The following is a 13,686-nucleotide window of genomic DNA, read 5'->3' as shown; positions in this document are numbered from 1 at the left end:
GACAGTGAGACTCTCATCTCCAATTAACTATCCAAAAGCCAGAAGTGAATCTGTGGCTCAAGTAGTGGAGCACCAACCTTGAGCAAAAAAGCTAGGGAGTAGTGCCTAGGCCCTAAAGTTCAAATCCCAATACTAGAAAAAAAAATAAGCAAATAAAACAAGCTGATCTCCATATGCTGTTGTTCACACCCTACATAACCACTGCCTGTGAGAATAGGCAAAACTTCTATCAACATAATATAAAAAGGTGCTGGATTTTATTTTCATGATTATAAAGTTGTAATTTGTTTTCCTGCTAGCAGACCATTCTCTTCTCCTCTTTTCCTCTCTTAGTCTTTCCTTGCGCATTCTGTTTCCCTAGGTGTTTTTTTTTTGTTTGTTTGTTTTGTTTTTAAAGATAAAATTTTGCTTCTTGCCTCTGCACCTGCCTGGACTTCAATCTTCCTATTTTAGGATTCCTATCATAGCAGAGGTGACAGCTACATGTTATCATGCCCAGCTTCTCCTGTTGAGATGCTAGTTTTGTGAACTTTTCTGCTCACACTGGCCTTTAACTGCAATCCCCCTGATCTCAGCCTCCAAAGTAGCTAGGATATTAGGTATAAACCATTTCCACTTCACTGGATTTTATAAGATGCCATGGTGAGGTGGCCTCTAGACAATTAGGAATGTAGGCTCTCAGTTCAATATCCTCCAGCAAGGGCTAACAATCATGCAGGCTTGGGAGAGAATCCTTTTCCAGTCAGGTTTTCAGATGAGATCTCTGTCTTGGTGAACACCTACCTCAATTACAACCTTATGAGACGCCTTCAAGCAGAAGGCCTTGCTAAACTGGGCCTGGCTTTCCAACCCATGGAAATGGATAAAGATGTTGCTTCAGATCATTATTTTTTTTGTAATTTGCTTCAAAGCAATATATTTAACTATTGGGCCACATTTAACTATTGGGCCACACAAGGGCCTTTTCCTCTGAAATCAGTACTTCCTTTGGCTTGCTTCTTGTTTTGTTGGGAACCTACAGGGAAGTCTGTGTTTGGCTGAGCTGAGATTTCTAGGGCAGTTCCATCTCTTCTTCCTTTTCTTCCAGGCAGGGGGAGGCACAAGCAGGGAAGACTTCTCTTTTGTGATCAAGGATTACCTTATTAGCCTTTCTCCTCCTAGACCCTCAACCCAGTTCCAGGCCCAGGTAAACTAACAAGCAAAACAGAACAACCATGCCCTCTCCTCCTCAAGGCCACTGTGGCTTTGCAGGACCAACAGGGAACTAAAGAGGCTCTGGGGGCACAGGGCTGCTTTACAGGCAGAAGAAGGGAGCCTGGGAGAGAAATGATGATTTAAAGTGGTCGTACTAAACAAGTACTTAATGCACTTGCGCTGATGGAGGGCTTTTGTGTTCTGCTAGTGGTGAGCTAAATGATCTTAATCAAGGCATGCTGAGCCCAGAGCTCCTGGATCATTTATTGTCTCCCACTTATGTAACTTGTCACTGGAACAAATGGGGAAAAAACAATATGTTTGCTCAGGCCAGCCAGAGGACAGGGAGGCAGGGGCTAGTATCTGATGCTCAGGGCAGCAACAGCCCCAGCATGGCTGGGATTCCACCATCACAGGAAGCCTGACCCATGCGGCATATGGGGGCATTTTGGGGTAGATGGGAGGGGACAGGACCCAAAGTCACAGCACTGAGATCTTGCTTTCTCCCAGGCCAGTTTGGGCTACTGTCTCCAAACAAACCAAACAAACAAATCAAAAGGCTGCTTGAGTTAGAGTGATCTGTGTTGTGCCACCTAGGGCAGGATAAAGTCAGGGTTATGGAGCGGAATTAGTCCTCATCCAGTGCACTAATTCTAGACAGGATCACAGTCCTGGCTTCCTGGTGCTTCTACAGCTCCGGGTGGTGACACTTTTAAGAGCAGTTGCGTTCTCAGCTTTGGGTTCCATATGTAGGAGCCCAACATGTGCAGTTAGATTGAACTCAAATCTGTAAGAACTGCTCTTCATGGCTATCCAAGGCAAGCTGCCGAACTGAATGCCGAGCAGAGCCTCAGAGTGAGAAGAGAAAGGAGCTGACAGGGCTGCAGCGAGAGCTTCTCTCTTGATGCTGGGAGCTACTGGGCACTATTGGGTGTTGCTCACAACAGGCCTGGGACAGAGCCGGAAAGGCTTGACTGCATCTCTACTCTGCAATGGACTGAGAGGGCCATGCCCCTGCACTCGGATCCAAATTTATGTGGTCCTTACATCAAATGTAGGAGATGCAAGTATTTTTGATATGTGTATGTGTTCAGGAATGCACGTGTGTGTCATTAGTGGAGCTTAAGCACAGAACCTTAGACTCTCATTTGGCTTTTTTGCCCAAGGTTGATGCTCTACCACTTGAACCACACCTCCTTTTCTGGATTTTTGCTGGTTAATTGGACATAAAATTCCCATAGACTTTTCTGCCCAAGCATACATTGAACTGTGGTCTTCAGATCTCAGCTTCTTAAGTAGCTAGTAGCACCATTAATATATGTTATACATTCATATATGTATATGTATACATATATGAATATATAATATGTGAAGAAATATATAATATATGAAGAAATAAATAATATATATCATAATAAATACTGTATATGAAGAAATGAAGGTACGAGTAGGAGAAAGGTGCTCATTAAAAGAGTGCTAATTAAAAAGGGCAGGATAGGTTAGACCAGGTAGTCTGCACTCCTTCAGACTTGGCTGTACTGCTTTCCTACAGTGATGTCTGTCTGCCCATGGATGTCCCTGAGATTGAGATAAGAGAGCTACTCAATATGTTTCGTGTCGCTGTTAACTCACAAACAATGGATGCAGTTGGCTTGCAAATGTTAGAAAAACACCCTGTCACTTTTATCGAGTCCCTGGGAAAGAGCTTTCTTTCCCTGGCCAGCACCCAGACCCTTGTCCTTGAATTTGGCCACCACCCAGGAATGCTGAATGGCTGTCCATAGTCAGAGCCTTTCCTACTGGGAGAGACTCTAACGTCAGTAATGGAGACCATGAACCATGAGTTAGTTCCCCACTGTCTCTACTCCCAAAGCAGTCATGCTAGCTCCCAGGAAAGGGAGACACATTCAAATGAAGAGTGACATGCTAACAGAGGTTGGAGAACCTGCCTCAGTGGTTGGGGTATCTGTGAGCCTCATTAAAGTTGGTGCTTCATGCACTACTATGAGTACTCTTGCTGTACATCAGTGAGCACCTAAACTAGCAAAGGAAGAGAGAAGGCACAGTATAAGCTTTAAGAGGTGTGGAGGCATGGAGTAAGGTAGGGGAGCCAGGGAATGGCCATGACCCCTCTATGGTCCCATGATTGTCACTCCTTCAAGAAATGCTCCCCTCACACTCCCCTGTGCACCCCTGAAAGCTGAGTTGCCCAGGAGACAGCCAATTAGTGGCAACAATCAGCTTTCTTACACGTGTGTGGGTGCACAGCTTGCCTCGTATACTGTATTAAATGTTAATGGAAGTGCAGATCAGTCAAAATGAGCCAAACAAACAAGGGTTTTCAGAAGCAAGGGACATCTCTCTAGAAGGCCTATTCTACCTCTTTCAGCTTACTTTATCGCAACTTTGTCCTCTCAGATGTCACCTGGCTTAGACAATGATGCTTTTCGGTGTGGTTTGCTTGTTTCTGTGATTTGTTCTTTGTGTGTGTGTGTGTGTGTGTGTGTGTGTGTGTGTGTGTGCCAATATTAGGGCTTGAATTCAGGGCCTTACACTCTTGCTTGACTTTTTTTTTTTTTTTTGCTCAAGGCTGGTACTCTACCACTTGAGCGACAACACCTCTACTTGCAGATTTTTGCTGGATAATTAGAAGAGTTTGTGGATTTGTCTGCCTAGGTTGGCTTCAAATCACGATCCTTAGCTCTCAGCCTCAGTAGTTTAGATTACAGGCATGAGCCACCAGCATCTGGCTGTTTTTTTTTTTTTTTTTTTTTTTTTAAAGCAGCATTTGCAGGCGCCCCTCACCCAGCCAGGTGAGCCAGATGCAGATGAGGCCAGAAACCCTGCTTTCTATGAGTGGCTTCCCGGGAAGTCCTAGAGTGTGCACAATTAGGCATTTCTGGGAAGCTGCTGATGACATAACTAGCCTAAGAGACTAATCTGATGGCACCTCAGGGCAAGTAGGCTCCCTGGGACCTACCCTGTCTTGTCTCCTGATCTCACATCTTGGGACTTTTTTGCCTCCAAAATGGAAGTACAATGAGGAGCTATGGCTTAAGAAGGGAAATTGATTTGCTTCCCACTCCAGCTTGGCATGCGGTTGTTGGCTATTATGCTCACAGTGAGTAGAGACCTGGATTTGGGGAAAGTGGAGTACAATACCATATCTATTTATTTAGGATCTGGGGCCGTTCACTACTGAGGTATGCCATAGAAGTGAACTTGTCTGGGCTTTGGGGCCTCAGAGCAGAAGTGAAACAAAGACCTTCATGCGGGGCGGGGGGGGGGGGGGTGGAGAAAGGGTGAAGTCTGCCTTTCCACAATGCCGTCATCCCCTGTAGGACGTGCTGGGAACATAACGGCTCTAGCTACAAATTCTATTAACTCTAATAGTTGTTCTATGGTGAATGGATAATGCATTTAGCAGAAATAGACCCAATCAATTTATATGAAACACATAAAACTTTCTCATTGGAATTGGCATCTGTTCTTGAGTCATAGGAGTGTGTGTGTGTGTGTGTAAATGGACAGTCTGTTACCCTGACTTCAGGACACATTAGCTGAGCCACAGGTTAATTGGAGCCAAAGAATGCAGTGCTCTCTCTCTCTCTCTCTCTCTCTCTCTCTCTCTCTCTCTCTCTCTTTCTCTTTCGTGCTAGATCCCCTCAGCCCTTGGATGGAATAGGAAGGAACTTGGAGACTTTCTATTACTATTTCAAATTTTGACCTTTCAGAAAGAGCAATTCATCAGTCTCATCTATGCTTACACTAGCTGCCGATATGAATACTGTTCCTGGTGGGTTTGCTGACATGGAGAAGCAAGATCACACAGCCCAGAATTGCTTCAGAACCACAGCTTGCTAACATAAACCAGCCAGGCCCAGTACAGAGATTCTGACTCCTCATCTGGAGCGTTATGCAGCATTCTACATATTTTTAACCTTTTCTTGGCGCCACCTTTGGCAAGAGATGCACACTTAGAAAATGGAAAACCAACCTGTCTGTCACCAGACAAGTTGAAGACAAGGCTGTGGTTTGGGTGCCAAGATTCCACATGTTAGGGTCATGGGGTTGGGTTTTTGTCATTGTTTATTAGGATATAATCTCACTATGCTGCCCAAGCTGGCCACAAACTAGTGGTTTTTCTGTATCTACCTCCTGAATTCTGGGATTTCAGGCACGTGTCACCATGCACATAGATTGGGTCTTCATGTTATCTGGGCGAGTCCCCTTGAGCCCTCTCTACATAGTGTCTGAACTCCAGGGAGAGGGGAAAGAGGGCCTGGCATTTGTGGTCTGTTCCTCTTCACCAGGGCTTCTTAGGAAGAGAGCCCGTGAGCCTGCCTGTACCTCCTTAGCCCTGATAGATTCAGTTATCACCAGAGACGAACACAGTGGTGGAGACAGAGATAGACATGGAGGCAGAGAGAGAGAGAGAGAGAGAGAGAGAGAGAGAGAGAGAGAGAGAGAGAAGAGAGAGAGAGAGAGGAGAAAAAGGGAGGGAAGTAGAGTGGGCGGGCAGGAGAGAGAGGGAAAGAGGGAGAGAGAGAGGGAGAGAGGGAGAGAGAGAAAGAGGGGTGGGGGGAGAGAAGAACCTGGCTCTGTAGCCTGTGATTGCATTATCCCAACTATTTGGTTAGCATAATTGCATGTGTAAAGCTGACAAATGTAATTTCCTTGGACTTAATCCTTGCCCCATTTTCTCCTCCAGCTTCTTCATCTGATTAGCTTAAAGTTATTCAAAGGCTTTCCGAGAATACAGCATACTGCACCTGGACAGACTGCCTGTGTCCCCTGGGCTAGAGGTGAGGGGGCCCCCGGGCGCTGGGAGTCAGGCTGCCCTGGCTTGGCAGGTGTGACCAGTGTAGAGAAAGAGAGAAGCTTGAATAGTGACTGCTTCCAGGAGACCCCATATGGCCTTTGTGCTTCTAGGAGCTGCTCTAACACCTGCCTGGAGGACAGTTGAAATGTCACCAGCCACCTCTGTTCTAGCTCAGCAGAAACTGACAGCACTGAACTTTGGAGAGAAAATCTTATTATCTTGTCTTCTCAATTCTTTGTCAAAAGGTTGGGAGGTGATTGTTTACTGCGCTTGTAGGGACTTTTTCCCTACCTCTTTTCCAGTTTTAGTGTTTTCCTCTGGTGTTCGTACATAGCGGGTGGGCTTTGTGCATGGATCCTGGACCCACTCCCTGGCAGCCCTGTTGCCCTTTTCCTCCTCTCTATGGTGTGGTGACAGTGATGGTCTCTAGAAACAACCTGGCCCAGGATGAGGCACTGTCAAGAATGTATCTTTCCTTTCTTTCCCTTTCCCTTCTATCCTCTCCCTTCCCCTCCTTTCCTTTCCCCTCTCCTCCCCTCCCCTCCCATTCCCTCGCTCTTCCTCTTCCCTTCTGTTCCCTTCCTTTTCCCTTTCCTCTTCCCCCTCCATTTCCCCTCTTTCCTTCCCTTTCCTCTTCCTTTTTCCCTTTCCCTCTTCCTTTTCCTTCCTCTCCTTTGTGGGTCCCATTACCCTCATGGGACACTCCCAGGTAGAAGTCTGAGCTTGGTTTAGGTGTGATGATGTTGCAAACATGCCCAGCTGGTCCACAGATGGCGCTCCTGCCTGGACCAAAAGCTCCAGTATTGTGATTACCAGCCAGCCGCATCTCTATTGTAGCCACGCACAGTGCTGGGCACAGGGAGGTGTCAGACCTGTGTTTTCTGGGTGTGACCCTGGCCTTGGCCTCCCCGGGGCGCCTCCTCTGCCCTTTCTGATATAGGCCTGTTGCTCTAGTTCAGTCATTCGTGTACCTTCTCCTCTGGACTGGGAGTTCTTTGAGCTCTGGCCCTGGGAGCTGTGTAAGGACTGCAGGATGGTCTGGAGGAAAGCAAAGGCATGAGGCATGAGGCATGAGGCTGAGTCCACAGGCTCAGACCACTGGACATTCTGCTGTGTGGGCAACCATGGAAAGAGACCTCTCTCCCTGTTCCACACACACTGTTAGGGATCTGCAAGAAGGCAAAACCAAGGGACTGAGCTCATGGTGGACACAAACACCTCCTGCACTGAGGTATGGAGCTGAGTCCAGCCTCTCCCTCACCTAAGCTGCTCCCTCATGTGACAAGAGGCTCTTGGGAAAAACAGTGGCTCCTTACCTGGTGTCCTGGAGCTTTCCTAAGGAACCTCAGGTAGCTGGGCCTTAAGGCTCCCCAGGGAGGTACCTAGCTCAGGTCTGTCTTCTCTTTGAGATGGGGGTCACTTTGATAGTGATGGTAGGTGTAGAATGCTGACCTGTGGACATGTGCCTACATCTTGCTGTGAGGCTGGGGTCCAAGATAAGGGGGTGATATTAGTAGAGGGAGGTTGTGTTTCATCTGGAGTCATCTCCAGCCCCCTGGCGGCCACTCCCGCCTAATTGCATTTGGAGGTGGTAGTGGAGGAGTCATCCTCACTTTGGAGCCGCTGTGTGATTTCATTAGTCTGAGTGGCCATTGGGCAGGCCCTTATTGATTAGCCTTTTAGGGACAGTAGGAGTTATGTGGTAATAAAGTCAGACTCGGGTAGGGTGGACGGCTGCTTCCTAAATGCTGGCTGCAGGGTTGCAGCTGCTGATATCTGAGAACCCAGCTCAAGCCTTCTGCTGCTCATCAGTCAATCAATAGATGTTTCTAGAATCCCTGCTAGCATGTACATCAATGGGGGTGGTGTGGTCAGGGTGGGGCTGGGGTATGAACGCTGATGGCATTGCTTTTAGCACACTAAATGGGTAAGTCCAGCCTCTTTTGGGAATTTATAGATTTACTAGTTTCCTGAATTTATCAAAGGGAGATAGTATTTGGCCAAGTGTCAATGAGTAAATGGAGGTGAATTACGGGTGTTGAGTGGCATGAAGGGCTTCTGAGAGGTTAAGATAGGAGTCAGCCTGGGTTAGGGGTTTTCGTAAACCACCACGGCCAGTGGGGAACTAGAATATTCTTTGGGGTGGTTTTCCTCCGTGTGGAAGGAAGAAACTACTTTTTTTTTCAGGGTTCTAGTTAAAGGTGAAGGAAGGAGGAAAAGGAAGGAATGGCAGAAAAAAGCAACAAGCTTTTCTTCTCCCTGCTGTTGGAGCTGGATTGCATCAGGTAGGAATTAGGAAGAGGAGTGAGAATCAGCAACTGTGCCTTCAAAGACAAAGCAAAACTAACTTTTAGTTCCTAAGTGGAGAGCTAGTAAAAGTGTTGGCAGAATTACAAATTCTACCATTTGGTTTATAATTTGCACTGCACAAAGATTTTTTTTTTTTTTTTTTTTTTTTTTTGGCCAGTCCTGGGCCTTGGACTCAGGGCCTGAGCACCTTCCCTGGCTTCTTTCCCACTCAAGGCTAGCTAGCACTCTGCCATCTGAGCCACAGCGCCCCTTCTGGCCGTTTTCCATATATGTGGTGCTGGGAAACGGAGAGCTTCATGTGTAGGAGGCAAGCACTCTTGCCACTAGGCTTTATTCCCAGCCCGCACTGCACAAAGATTTTATCGTAGAAGTAGGAACGAGAGACTCATTGTCATTTTCCTGCTATTTTAAGAAAGGCTTGGGTTTTATAGGAATAAGACTAAAGGAGTGTGATGGGTTGTATGTTGTACATCTGCTTCTCCAGGTCAGTCAGATTATAAGGAGTCTCAGTTCCCAGGCCTCAAGGCCCTTGGAGAGGGAAAGGTTAGACTCACTAAGAGTAGAACCTAGGCATGTGGGCATGGTCCCAGGTGGTCCTAACCAGCAATTCCGAGGCTAGTCTTATAGGCTCTGATCCCTTAGCTGCTAGGAACATCAGGATGGGCTTCGAGTGAGGTTCTGAGACTTTCCCTTGGTAGTACGAGTGGTGGAGAAGTCACATCTATGATCTGTGGTCACAGGCTAAAGAGATTTGTGTCAGAAGCAGCAAGAGCCCTCATGACAAGTTCTCCAGGCTGGCATGATTTGATCAGAACAGCTTGGGGGGCGGTCCAGCTCTGGGGATGTGTGTGTGTGTGGAACTGAATATATGGAGCTTGATCCATGACGGAGTAGCTCAATTTGTGCTACAGATACACTTGGCCTGAGGACTAGCCCTTTGTGTGATGAGAGGAAATCATATGGTAGGACTTGCTTTCTTCAGGACATGCAGAGTGAGTTTTTACAAAGTGACTTGAGAAAAGAGTACTAGTTTGGTTCTCCCTGCTGTGTGGAGCCTGGAGTTCTTCCGACAGAGGAAAACTGCTGTTTTATATGATTTCCAGTGGCTTCCATTGCTCAGGCAATGGGAGGGCCTCCACAACTTCTTCCTAGCCTCATGGCCAGAAAGAAAGGGAGACCAATCATGTCATTCTTTAACTACAGCTCCCTCACCTGATCACAGAGCAGACCTTCTACCTTTGGCAACAAGAAGTGGCTTTGCTTCAATTTGCAAGTTGAACTCTTACCTGTAGGGTCAAAGGTATGGGTCTCTCTTGATGTATTTTCCTCCGCTTTCAGCTCCTTGTGTGAGTTTCTCTCAAACAGGTTTCTTGATTTGGGTTCTTCAGCAGTCTGGAATATCCTGTCCTCCCCACTAACTGGAATACAGAAGACCGAGTAGGCCAAGTCAGGTGAGGCTCATTGCCAAGGAATGAGAGGGGGAGGGTGGGGATGGTTCAGGTTAAGGGGAATAGTGGGGGACAGTGAGACTATGGGTCATTGGGTTTGGGGGGACAAAGTGCCAGGGGGAGGGCCAACTCACTGGTGAGGTAGCAGTCCAGGCTGATGGAGATATTGTCAAATGCCACAGTGGCTCTGGATCCTTGTCCCCACCATGCGACAATCTGCAGCCAGAACCTGTCCAGTGCCGAGAGGAAAGCACATGAAGAGCAAACAGCACAGGTGAGTCATGCCCTAGGAGTCAGCTCCTGGCAAATGTGTGCTTGTCCTATTACAATGCAGAACTAGGGTTTATCCCAGAGCGGGGCCATGAGGAGAGAGCAGCCAGCCTCTCCCTCAACATCTCCAACCCAGCTCATTTACCTTTTTGAGGAATTACTTCATCAGACCCATTTGGGCCTGGTAGTTGGACTCCCAGCTAACCTGAAGGGACTGCTTTTGCTTTCTGGGGTGGAGAGAAAGGGACCTGGGATTCAGTTCCTATTCCCTGATGAACTGAAGTCACTATTAGGAGATTAATATGCTTCTGTAAAAGCTGCTAAAACTAAAAAGAAACAAAAACAACTTTCCCCAAACCAATCCCCCCACTATTTCCTGAATGTCCCTACTGGCAATCATCTCCATCCCTGGCTCTTCCGCAGCAACCAAAGGGTTAACCTCTGGTACAACAGGGACATGAGCATCTGGGTCTTGTCCAGCATCACCTGCCATTTCCCAATTGGCCCATACATATGGCATGGCCGACTGTTGTCCCAGGAGTGTTTGTAACCAACAGAGTGGGTCATAATGCACAAATAGTAACTCATTGCAATAACGTTTCTTTCTAGCTTTTTCATAGTCTTGGAAGGCCAGGAAAAGCTTTAGTGGGAGATGGACAGAAAAAAAAATATTTTGTGTTTACTTGTTTCTGTAGGGAAATCACCTTGCTGGAAGGCTATCTGTCACCTGGCCCTTTCCAAAATGAGGATGTCTGAAAATCTTCCTCATCAAGTCAGTCCAGAGGAACCTGCAGAAGACTGCATAGTCCTGGATGGAGAGGTTCAAATATGAAGAGAAGGAAGTCATGCCTCTTACTTTGCAACCGGATAGGCTGATGTGGCATAGAGCCATACAACTGGATGTTCTTCCCATTAGGGGGCAGAGATCAGTTACTTGGACTAGATGTGTTAGGGTTGGGTTAAAGTTTGGGTTAGAACAGAACAGGAGGCATGCTTACTGCCTGGCAGAGATGGGTCATGTGGACATCCACGCAAGATAAAGTGGAAGGAGGTAAGTGCCACATGGAGGTTCAGGCAGAGGGTCGCAGCAGCTATGAAGAAGGAGCAATCACCCCAGGCAGAGGAGATTGGAGGGCTGCACAGATAGGCTTTGAAGTCATGGAAGGACTCTAGGATGTGGGCATTGGGAGGAGCATGGTGAGGAGAAGGAACGGGCATGAAGGATGCTTCAGCATGGCCAGGATAAGGAGCTTTGGCTGTCATCTGATCAAAAATAGGGAGTCCCTACGGGTTTCCAGCAGGACAGTGGCAAAATACAGGAGCTCTCTGTACTCAGGGCTGGTGCTCTACTACTTGAGCCATGTCTCTAGTTGGCTTCTTTGGCTGGTTAACTCTTGACAAAGTGTCTTGGATTTGTCTGTCCATGCTGGCTTTCAACTGTGATCCTCAGATCTCAGCATCTTGAGCAGCTAGGATTATAGACCTGAGGCACCAACATCTGGAGACAATAATTCTTTAAGATAAATATGGTGCCATCAGTAAGCAGGATGGGGGGAAAGGAAAGGCTAGAGTAAGGCTGCTGCATGAGAAGTATCGCAATACTACTGCATCTGAGCCTCCCACACATGTCTGTTACCCTTAGCAGGTTTTTGCAGCATCCTTGGCAATGGCACGGCCACGATTTCCCTGGTTTGCACAGAGAATAGAGTTTATTGGTACATTCCTATAGAGCCCGGGAAAAGTCCAGGTCTGAGATTCTCATTTGGAATGCCAGGGCTCTAATACTGCTGGCCTGTTCCCATTAAAGCAGATGGAAGCATTGCGAAAGCATTAGCAAGAAAACAGGTACTTAGCGTTCCTCACAAGAGTGAATAGGAAAAATCATGTTCCCCAGTAGAAGCATCAGGAAGGCAAGCTGCCTGATGCTCCCGCACTGAGGTGGGCCCAGACCCCATGGCAAGCCCTCGTTCCCGTTCTAAACTGCCAGCCACCGGCACCGGTGGATTTCAGTACTGAGCTGCAGCAGTGCACCTCACAGGCAGACGTGAGGGGCCAGAGCAGGTACATGACAAGTGTGTGCCTGCCGAGCAGGGGAGGGGGCTCTCTGATGTCTCCTCCATGGGCTCTCTGCTTCTCTCTCCTCCCAGTTCTGCTCTCGTGGCTCCTCTCTCCTTTCCTTTATTAGGGAGCGATTAGAGCTTGCAAAGCTCCCTAACAGCCCCTGGACCTCTTAGCATGGATGGGATGATGCAAGCTGGGGCTGGAATGGTTTCTAAATAGAAGAGTTTCTAAACTGTTCTGTGAGGTGCGCTGACAGTGGCAGCTGCTGTTTAAAGGGTTTTGATGGGCACTGGGAATTGCACGAATTTTGCATCAGGACTTCTTTCAGCCACCAGGGAAGACTCAATCAGAGGAAAATGTGAGAACACGTGACTCTTCCTGTGTCTACCCTGGAGGCCACACTGCCAAGCCCTCCCCAGAGTGCCAGCTTCCAGAAAAGGGCCAGGTTCTGATGGAGGTGGAATGAAGGTAGGCTATGGCAAAGTGGAGGCGGGCTAGGAGTGGGGTCTGGAATGGTAGGGGCTGGGGCAGGACCAATCCGGAAGTTCCTTTTCTGTGATGGAACGAACCAAAGACCCCATGGGCATGAGGCCTACCCACATTAGGCTTCTCTACTTCAGATGATAACTTGTTGTGTATATATATATATACATATATACATATATACATATTTTACCTGAATTCAGGTAAAGGAGAGGTTGCTTCTGGCCCTGCTTACTCTCTCTGTCCCAGTCTGTCTGTCTGTCTCTCTGTGTGTCTGTCTCCTCCCACCCCTTCTACTGCTGGAGATAGGCAAGATTTCTTCCAGTCTTTCATTGAGGTCCAACCATTCTTCTTTCCTGGTCCCTCTCTATTGTCAGCTATGGCTCAGGTCTTGAGTTCTAGCACTTGGCAAGGGGACCACTCTGGGCTAATGGGAAGCAAAGTCTATGAGAAATTGTTGCCAAGACTGCATGGACCAGGTAGTTCTAGCAGTCATATATGTTATTGTGAGGCCTCCTTACAGAACAGAGGCTGGAATTTAGGGCCTGGGCACTGTCCCTCAGCTACTTTGTTCGAGGCTGATGCTCTACCACTTTACCCACATCTCCATTTCCAGCTTTTTTTTTTTTTTTACTTAACTCAGCTTTTTTTGAAGGTTCATTGGAGATGAGAGCCTCATGGACTTTTCTGCTTAGGCTGAGTTGAAACTATGATCCAGTCTCACCTTCCAGAATAGCTAGGATTACAGGCCTAAGTCACCTGCACTTAGCTGCTCCCCCACCCTCCCCAGTGCCCCCTTTTAATGGACCTTCTCAGCTCATTTCTCCAAAGTAGACACTTCTGATCGCAGGGACTACAGTTTCACACACTCTCTCTTTCTTTTTCTTTCTTTCTCTCCCTCCCTCCCTCCCTTTCTCTTGCTAGAAGAACTTGGAGCTTGTTGTTAAGAAACTTGGCTAGAGATCTTGGCCAACGCCTGGCTCTGCATAAAAATGCATCCACTCCTCTATCTTGCTCTTTTACAGAGCAGCCTGTTGAAAATTGGCCCAAGGGGATTCTTGGAGATCGCCATGTGGACCATAGGCCAGGTTTAGAAGG

General features: G+C 47.5%; 1 protein-coding gene across 1 annotated transcript in view; it reads right to left on the bottom strand.

The window, feature by feature from the left end:
• Alk (ALK receptor tyrosine kinase) overlaps nt 1–13,686 on the bottom strand; it is a 797,050-nt gene that overhangs the window by 69,268 nt on the left and 714,096 nt on the right. Inside the window, exons 10-11 of the mRNA XM_048353195.1 lie at nt 9,909–10,003; nt 9,613–9,744 (exon numbers count right to left, since the gene is read on the bottom strand). Coding sequence (XP_048209152.1) covers nt 9,613–9,744; nt 9,909–10,003 — 227 coding nt within the window. The remainder of the gene's footprint in view (nt 1–9,612; nt 9,745–9,908; nt 10,004–13,686) is intronic.

This window comes from Perognathus longimembris, chromosome 8 (assembly GCF_023159225.1).
Source record: "Perognathus longimembris pacificus isolate PPM17 chromosome 8, ASM2315922v1, whole genome shotgun sequence".
Taxonomy (NCBI): Eukaryota; Metazoa; Chordata; class Mammalia; order Rodentia; family Heteromyidae; genus Perognathus; species Perognathus longimembris.
This window is presented reverse-complemented; position numbering and strand designations above follow the sequence as displayed.